Consider the following 9,375-nt stretch of genomic DNA (forward strand, 5'->3'; position numbering starts at 1 on the left):
CCATTAGCCAAGCAGATATGACAATTTCCTTGCCAGTGTATCCCATGTTGCTTAGTGGAAGGACTCGTGGAAATAGGACATTTTGCAGTGACATTGCATGTAAGGTGACCTTGCTCAAGGACCAGGGCGGATCCGGGTTTAGGGTGGATCAGGGTTTAAGGCTCTCCTTGGATTTAGGGCGTTCCCGGTTTAGAACAATCAGGGTTTAGGGCAGTTCCAGGTTTAAGGTTATTCCTGCTGGGAATAGGGCGTATCCTGCTTCCTGAGTTCCCCTTGAGTTCTCATAGGATTCAGACAGTATTTTGGGGAGACAGGAGCCCAGTGGAGGTGGGATTTGGGCAGAGAACGTGGATTTCCCCAGAACTTGTTTGGAGAGGGCTGGTGTGAGTTCGGGAATAAAGAATTGCTGTTTGAATCTACAAAGCTGTGAGTGGCTCGTGATTTTGTGCCCAGCCAGACTGTGGCAGGCCTGTGGGTCTCACTGTATAAGAGGGCAGAGAGGACTGTTTTAAATGGGGGTTAGGAACTCGATATGGGATGCCCTCAAGTTGGGCCACCAAACAAGTGGTAAGAATGACCTGATAGGGTCCAGTCCATTTTGCAGAGAATTGATAGGAGGAGCCGGGCTTTTGGTGGTGGTAAAAGTACCAGGTCACCAGGAGACAGAGTGGGAGAAAGAGAAGAGGCAGAATTGGCTTTGCCAGAACAACATCCCTGTGTTGCCAAAGAAGGATCCCAGTGTATGCAAGAAGGGGCCAGAAGAGATGAGGAGCAAGGGGGAGTGGAGAATCAGAGGTGGTGAGCTGAGCAGGGAGGTGGGCTGTCCCTATAGAAGCTCAAAGGGGAGGTGTCGAGTGGCTTCCTTGGGAGGGCCTGTGACAGAGGAAGAGCCAAGGAAGTTTAGTTCAGTCTAAATGTAATTCAAGGGACAGTAGACATTGAGAGGGGCTCCCTTTGCCACAGTGAAGGCTCTGATGAGGACAACAAGTTCAGCCTGCTGATATTGGGAGTGGAGGCTCTTACACAACTGAGGCTAGAGGGACTATTGCCTACCCTACCCCGTGAATTCCCTCCTGAAGGAAGAAGGAGCCATCTGGGAACCAAGACTCAGAGTGAACTTGCGAAGGAGAAGGGATGGAAGGTTGAGAATCTTGGTGCTGGGCCAAGATCTAAGAGAAATAAAGAATGTCCACGTGCTTCTGCCCCTTTCGGTGCTTTGTTCACTCAAATTACTCAATACAATATCACACTTTAGGTTCTTTTATTTAACATTTATTTTTTAGGTGTAGATGGACACAACACCATGCCTTTATTTTATGTGGTGCTGAGGATTGAACCTGTGTCCCTCCCATGCTAAGTGAGAGCTCTACCACTGAGCCACAATCCAAGCCCTCTATAGGTTCTTAATCAAGAAAAATGACAGTCCTTAATGGTAGGCACTCCAATAGACATAATCAAATCACAGCAAACAATTCTAGATTAATTTTAAGCATTGCAAACACACTTAATCATGACAGGCTAATGACAGACATTCCCTCTGCATGCTTATTCTTCTCAAGCCTCCTTGCTGAGCCAATACCCCCCCCAAAACACCCTTTACTTTTAGGGGAACCAAAGAGTCTTCTCCCTCCCTGTTCTCACGGGTAGGTTTTAGGAGTCTCTGCTGTGTCCAACTTTCTCTTTTCTTTTTAGGACTTATAAGGTTCTTGGTCAGCACCTGGATGGCCATCTTAAATGACAGCTGCCATTTTAAGGAAAACATTTCACTTTCCTGACCAAGGGGGTTTCTGAGAAAGGCTCAGCAGCATTCAAATTAAAGAATGCATTTCATTGTGTTCATATGGGCTCTGTTCTCCTCACAGTTAGATAATTTTCTTCAAATTAAAACTTCCCCCTGGAGTCACATCAATATTGGATTTACTTATTCATTTATGTGTTCACATAGATTTGTGGTTCTGGGGATGGAACCCAGGCCCTTCCACATGCTAGGTCAAGTGTTTTACCATTGAGCTATGTCCCCAGGCCCTCCGTTATTTTTTATGAAGGTCACTCATTTCTGTGGAAAAGCATGGGTTCTGGGTCTCTAGATTGTACAGGTGAAATTGGCCAGTGTTCCAGAAGGGGATCTAGACTCTTTTAATGAAGATGCTCAAAGGAATGTGCTTACACAACCGGTCCTGTTTGTCATGACATCCTACAGTTGTGGGCTATCTCACAGCACAAATAAACCTAGAGTCAAAAGAGGAGGAATTCAAAGAGGAGTATGGGTGCTTTATCCCTAGGGCTGTGTGAGGACACATGCAGCTCTCAGTCCTTACACAATCCAAGGAGTCTGGTCACACCAGAATATCTTCAAGTCCATTTTGGTCATGAAAAGCCTTAAAACAACCAGTAATGACACATCTCATATTGCAGATCTTCCTTGCCTTTATTTGATCCTAGAATCCTGCAGCAGAGCAGAATGAATGCTGTTCAGAACTCCCCACCCCACCCACCACACATGCAAGTTAGATGTAGAGCCAGAAAAAGGAAGTGTCATGAAGAGGACTGAGGCACACAGATCCCTGTGTGGGGGACAGATGGGCTGGCTGTGTAGGACCTGGACTCTGCAACCTGTTCCAAGAGTGAGCTGCAGTCTGCTTACATATCCAACTGGGTTCTAGTTCACTGTGTATGGAGAAGCCTTCAGGCCCAAATTAGAACACATGCACAAGCAGCTTTGGGATAACTCAAAAGAAGATTGGGTGGACTTCCTTCTCCTCCTTGGATGGGAAGCTAAGGCTAAGGTCACTGCATAATCCCAACAGCCTGAGTCCTCAGCAGGAATCATCATTTAGGGGATCTTGGTCTAGGACCAGGCAGCACAGGCTGGGCCACCCTTTTGCCCACAGCCACCTAATGCTTACTCATCCTCTGATCATCTGCTTATTGAAAGCCTTGTGTCTCTGGGTAGGGAGAGATGGGAAGTGTTAGGGGAAGATCTGTCAGTTATGAGCAGCCTTCTCCCCCACCAGAAGGTGGTAATTTATTAAGTTTAGTTTACATTCACAAGTATTACCTACTTACATAATTCTACTATTTTGATGAAAGCTAATTTAGATGGTTTCATTGGCCATGACTACATTATTTCAGGAAAAACTTTGTACCAGGATGACAGGCAAGGTTTTATAAGGCCCAGAGACCCTATTTTATTCTCATTGCATCCAAAGACCAAGTAGCCAAGTTTCTAGGTCTATGTGGAGACCCACAAGGATGGGTGTACCTTGAGTGTCTGGGTGGCACTGAGGTCGCCTAAGAAGGGTGTTTTGAAATTTTGCTGTCCACTTAGAATGCTCCAGGCCTCCTGTGTTCCCCTACATGGATTGTGCCACAGTGTAGCCACAGATAATGACCTGATTTCAGTTGGATGCTTTGAGTCTCTGGGAATGAACCTCATTGATCACCAAGTACTTGGTGGTATTTCTCCATCAGCCCCTGGAGAATTCCAGTGTCAAAATCAGAAAACTGGGTGAAACCATCATGGAAGATGTCAGAGACTAATCTTGAGATTCCATTCATTTCAGACAATTTATTGATGGACCATCCATGAAACAAAAAAGTCTCTTCATATGACCATGAAGCCTAAATCCCATTCTAAAAACCCAGGCCCCTTGGGATGACTCTATACAGACACATATGGCTCTATACGGAAGGTCCATTCTTCGGGGGCTTCCTTCCAATGTGGCCCCCAGCATCTGATTCCTTTCCCCATCCACACTTCAGGCAGTGTCTGAAATGCTGGGCTCTGAGTTCCCTTCATGATCCCTCTACATCCTGGTTATACATCCAATTGCGTAGAGGGCAGCTTTTTATACTGACCCAACTAGGCACCTGTTGGACAGGAACAGTGATTGAGGCCCCGGTTGTAGAGGAACATGTAGCCACATTGAGGACAGGGCAAAGTATAGAAAATAAGGACCTGTGGCTGCCTAAAGTCCTTCAATAGTGCCGTGAGTTCAGCACAAAGTTGGGAACATCTCCCTGGGTGGATGGCACCCTGGGCATTGTAGCTCTCCAGAGGGGCAGGGTAGAGCTCTACGCTCAACTGGCTCAGCCTGGCAGTGTGACAGAGCAGGTCCCTGAGGACCGACATGGAGATGCCATTCCGGAATAAGCACAGGGTCCTGAGCTGGGAGCAGCGGCTCAGGGCAGGCAGGATGGCTTGGAGCTGGGATTCTGTGATCTCACAGGCTTCCAAGTCCAGGCACTTCAGAGTGGGTGCAACAGTCTCCAGCAGAATTTTGAGGGGCTCCAGACTGAAATTGGTCAGTTTGATGCCCCTTAGATCCAGGCATCTGAGCTGGCTGGTGTTTGGGCATCGGGAGAGATAATTCCAGTCGGAATCCGAGAGTGGGCAGTTGGTTATTGAGAGGGTCTCCAGGGGGGTCTTCAGGTGCCTAAGGAGGAACCAAGCAGTTAGTTCTGAGGGAGAAGATGAATTGGCCCAAACCCAAGGTCACTGTGACCATCTGAACATGCTTGACATTTTGTAGAATCTGCTCATTCAGGTCACTCCATTTCAACCTGAAACTTTCACCACTACTTGTATATCCAGGTGGGTCCTCCATCTCTATGAATGTCACCCTCAATGACAAGCAGAAAGCCACATATCTAGCCACAGCAAGTCAGGAAGAGTCATGTGCCAAAGGCAAATCCAGGAAAGATGTGTCACAACACACTGGGGTTGACCCCTGCAGGGCTCACTCCCTGCCCCCTCAGCAAGGTCTCACTCCCTGCTCTTCACTCACAACCCCTGAGTCATCACCTGGAGCTCAGACCTGCCTTCCCCAGGAGGGCATTAGAAGTGGGCTCCTCTGCTCCCAGAGGGAGGACACAGGGCTCCCTCGTTGAACAGGTACAGGTGTGGGGGCTTCCCTCCTTCAAAGTCCTCACCTCTATTCTGCTTTGTACCCCTGTCGCTGGACAGGGCTCCCAGGGAAGGAACCTCACACCCACCTCACTAGCTCCTGTCCACATCAGCTGGCTTCCCAGCATGATGTCACTTTCCAGACCATGAACCCTGGTTTAGCCCTTTGCTCTAACACAGGTTAGGAGATCCAGCTTCAGGATACAGCAGGAACAGATGATGGGTTATTAACCTTCCAGTGCCTTGTTCACCATGAGAGTGTCAGTGGCTGGCACACAGTAGGTGCCCTTCAGATTTACTGATACTGGTCTGCAGAGGAAGCTCACCCCCCTTACTCACCCCAGCACCTGCTCCAGGTGGCCCTCGAGGAGGTGGACAGCATCCACATAGAACTTTCGCAGGCAGTCCATCCCGAGGAATTTCGAGGTGAGCTGGGAGAGCAGCCGCTCCTGTTCCTCTGGGGAGGTGTGGGCAGGCACGCGAACCTGGGAGATAAGCAGCTTCCTCAGGTTCCTCATCTGGCCCAAGAAAGGAGCATAAGCAGCCAAGGTGGAGGGCACCCAGGTGCAGTGCACTTCCACCTTCTGGACAGACTCCAGCTGCAGCAGTCCCAGGACCTTCCTGGTGTGGTGGGTGGGTTTCCCAAAGATCTTCAGCCTATTGCAACACAGGTGCAGCCTGTCCCTTCTCTGTGTGACCCATAGGAACAAGAGAGTCAGGAATTCATCCAGGGGCCCTTCTGTGAGGCACAAGTCTATGAATATCTTCAAGGACGGCTTAGCTGCCATTTCTGGACCAAGTTTCAATTTTCGATTCTTCTTAATGTCCTCTGGTGAGCGGGCATCGACCACGGCTCCAGACCACGTCCTCCAGAAGTTCCGTGGAACCCTCCGCAAATCCAGCACCTGCAGTTTCCACCTCCTGTGGGGACCACAGCAGAGTCTCAGCCCTGAGGCCCCTTCCTTCCCCTCTCAGCTGCTGCCCCCTGCTCCACCTCTTCCTTCTGTCTCACTTTTCTCCACCCGCTTCCCTCCAATCCAGCCTGGTGCCCCCACCCGTACCAGCTGAGGGAGGGGCAGGTACAGCCTCATTCAGGGGTCAGCACAGCTGCCACAAGCACCTCCACATCTGGAAGCCTTCCCACATGGGGCTCAGCATGGCCAAGGCCTCTCCACCCCTCCTTGCTGGCAGCACAGGAAGCCTGTGGAGCACACTTCAGCACCCACTCTCCCTGGATCCATCAGTCACTTCCTTGGACCACAAGGTGCTCCCTTCCAGGCCACCTGGGTCCCCCTCACCTGGGGCGATCCTGCTGGGCAAGCAGCATGTCCAGCCCATCCAGGGCCACTCGGAGCATCTCAGGCTGTGGCTGCCTCATCAGGGCCCCCAGGGGCAGGCAGGTGAAGGGCCAGGCCTGCACCATTTTCTTCAGGACATCAGTGTGTCCCCTGCTGAAGGCCTCCACAAAGAGTGGTGGGAAGAGCTCTATGGGCAGGTCCTCCAGATCCAGGATGGCCCTGGACTTGTCGCTCAGCAGGCTGCGCCCTGCCAGCTCCAGCAGCGTGGGTGGGGACTGGATGCTCATCCTGGGGATTCTGAAAGAAGAAGGATCCTGGAAAATGGTCCAGGGAAAGGCCACTATCCCATCCATTGCCAGCCACTGGGAAGGGGGTACTGGGGAGTCTAAAACTCACCCCAACCTTAATGGACAAAGCCTTTGATTACTATTTTGTCCTTATTAAATGGGAATTGGCGTGTCATGTGACTTAATGCAGTAGGCTCCTCAGTTTCAACAACTACAGAGGCTCAGAAAGGAGTTGCCCTCACATGGGTGAAGTTATTTTTAATTTCAAAAAATTTAATGGGCAATTATAAAGCATGTGCCCATATTATAAAACACTTGGAAATTACAACAGAGTCTCATGGATATCTGTTACCCATGTGAGATTCTGCTACCTTAGGGGGAGTAAACAGATCAAGAGAATAAACAGATCAGAAAAACTGAGTCTGTGAATTGTTGCATGAGATAGTTTGAAGCTTTTTGTTTATTTGTTTAAACAAATTATAAAATTACAAAACTACATAAGCCTTGAAGTATAATTTGGGGGATGAGGCAATATTGGGGATTGAATTCAGGACACTCAACCAGTAAGTCACTGCCCCCAGCCATATTGTGTATTTTAGTTGGAGACAGGGTCTCACTGATTTGTTCAGCACCTCCTGCTGCTGTGGCTGGCTTTGAACTCTAATTCTCTGGCCTCCTCAAACTCTGGAGGTGTTGGGATTACAGGTGTGTGCCACCACGCCCAGCAAAACAGTATAATTTTAAGGGCACACAAAATATGCATTTTTATTATCAGGAAATCGAATTCCAATCAATTAGAATGAAATAGGATTGCAACTCACTTCCTTGGTTAAGTAATTTTATTTTGGCTTTGCCTGGAGCTCAGTGGAAGAGCACTTTCCTAGGACATGTGAGGCACTGGGCTTGATCCTCAGCAGAAGGTAAAAATTATTCAATGTTGGGCTGGGGACATACCTCTGTTGATAGAGTGCTTGCCTCACATGCACAAGGCCCTGGTTCAATCGCCATACCACCAAATAAATAAATGGATAAATAAATTATATTATCTATATAAACTTTAGAATACAACAATTGAGAAAAAGAAAAAGTTCGGGGCGTCCTGCACAAGCCTGTAATCCCAGGGTCTCCAGAGACTCAGACCCGGGGATGATGCGATCAAAGTCAGCCTCAGCAAGAGCAGGCGCTAAGCAACTCAGTGAGACCCTGTCTCTAAATACAGCACAAAACAGGGATGCGGAGGTGGCTCACTGTTTGAGTGCCCCTTGGTTCCATAGCCCATATCAAAGAAAGAAAGAAAGAAAATTGAAAGTGACATAAACCAAAGTGGAAATCCTAGAGTTCAGGATCAAGATAAAACTACACTGAGAGGCAAATCGACGTTGTAAACTGGTTCATGAGAAAAGACAGGGAAAAAAATTGTTCCTGAATCCGCACAGGTGAGGCGGGAACCGGGTGGTGCTCAGGGCAGTGAGGGACTTACGGGATCTGTCCAGGTGTGCAGGGTTCTCGGAGCCTCACCAGGCCAGGCTGGTTCTCCTTGGGCTCCAGGACTCTTGTGTTTCTCTTCTGGCTCCACAGAAGCTTTTATGGACCTCTCTGACCACGCCCCCAGCTCCATCTGATTGGCTGGCATCCAATCAGAAAGCAGTATCTGATCAGGTTCTCCAGTCTCCACCCACTTAATCCTGATCGGAATTTCTTCCTCCAGATTGATTGATTGAGTCTGCTGCTCATGCAGGAGCACGGAATCAGGGAGAGTGTGACAGTCAGGGATGCGTCCCTCCATGCACTCCACACCATGGACCTAATTTTGTCCATATGTGACCCTCCTGTTCCTCCCGTGAGACAGAAAAGCACTGAGTCCCTAAGAAAAAACAACAACTGAAAATAGCTTTCAAAGGGGTCTTGGGCCATATCAAAATTATTAATTTTTTTCCCCAAAAATTCCATAGTAATAACAGCTTTTTGAAGACAGTAGTGTCATCCACGAAGACCACAGAATGGAAACCAACTTGACAACACAAGTTTCCAGTTACCTTTCAGGAAGTCTGGGAACACTCAGAGAGGAAGAGCAGACAAGGAGGGTGGAATCAGTCTTCTAGACTTAGGGCAAGACTTCTCCTGTTTGTCTGTCTGTACTGGGGATTGAACCCATTGGTTCTCAACCACTGAATCACATCCCCTGCCCTTTTTATTTTTTGCTTTTATTTGGAGATATTTTCTCACTAAACTGCTTAGGTCCTCACTAAGTTGCTGAGGCCGGCCTCAAATTTGCCATCCTCCTGCCTCAGTCTCCTGAGTTGCTGTGATTACAGGCGTGGGCCAACATGCCCCTGATGGGGACTTGGAAAAGTCTGAGACCCACCGAGGGTGGAAACTGTGGGCAACTTGGGAATGGGAGAGAAAGACAGGGGGTTGGACAGCAGGTGTTCCTGACATCAGGGAGGCCACCCACTGGAGAGTCTCCCTGCAGAATCAGGGACCCCCAGGGCACATCTCCCAGCAGCCTTTGCTCCAGGCAGTTTCCAGGGCTCTTTAGGCTGTGAGAAGTTCACAGGCAAAGGAAAAATTGAAGAGCCTGAGTAAAAAGTGATTCAGGAATTGAGGAAGGAGAGACGGAAAGAGAGGGAGTGCTTGGCTGATGAGCCATGTGAGGGGAGGGCTTATAGGGAAGACGTAGAAGGAATGGTTTGATAGGCAGCAGATACAGAATAGCATTTCTGCTTGGTTGTTCTGTCTTTGTGTTAGTCAGCTTTTTCACGCTGTCACTACAACACCCAACCCCAACAACTACAGAGGAGGAAAAGTTGATCTGGGGACTCATGGTTTCTGCGGTCTCAACGCACACACAGCAGATTCCATTCCTTGGGCCCTCACCTTCAAG

General features: G+C 48.9%; 1 protein-coding gene across 1 annotated transcript; it reads right to left on the reverse strand.

Moving 5' to 3' along the window:
• Positions 1–3,862: 3,862 nt before the first annotated feature.
• Positions 3,863–6,491, reverse strand: LOC143404549 (PRAME family member 12-like). Its single transcript, XM_076862655.2, has 3 exons — positions 6,205–6,491; positions 5,246–5,827; positions 3,863–4,436 (listed from the first exon to the last, which is right to left on the reverse strand). Exons 1-3 carry the CDS (start codon positions 6,489–6,491, stop codon positions 3,863–3,865), a joined length of 1,443 nt encoding a protein of 480 aa, XP_076718770.2.
• Positions 6,492–9,375: the final 2,884 nt, after the last annotated feature.

This window comes from Callospermophilus lateralis, chromosome 7, assembly GCF_048772815.1.
Source record: "Callospermophilus lateralis isolate mCalLat2 chromosome 7, mCalLat2.hap1, whole genome shotgun sequence".
Classification (NCBI taxonomy): Eukaryota; Metazoa; Chordata; class Mammalia; order Rodentia; family Sciuridae; genus Callospermophilus; species Callospermophilus lateralis.

Coding starts and splice junctions, on each gene's coding strand:
- LOC143404549 (XM_076862655.2), bottom strand. CDS start 6,491: ATGAGCATCCAGTCCCCACCCACGCTGCTGGAGCTGGCAGGGCGCAGC. Junction 5,828..6,204: donor GCCCAGCAGGATCGCCCCAG/GTGAGGGGGACC, acceptor TGGTCCCCACAG/GAGGTGGAAACTGCAGGTGC. Junction 4,437..5,245: donor CACCTGGAGCAGGTGCTGGG/GTGAGTAAGGGG, acceptor GTTCCTCCTTAG/GCACCTGAAGACCCCCCTGG.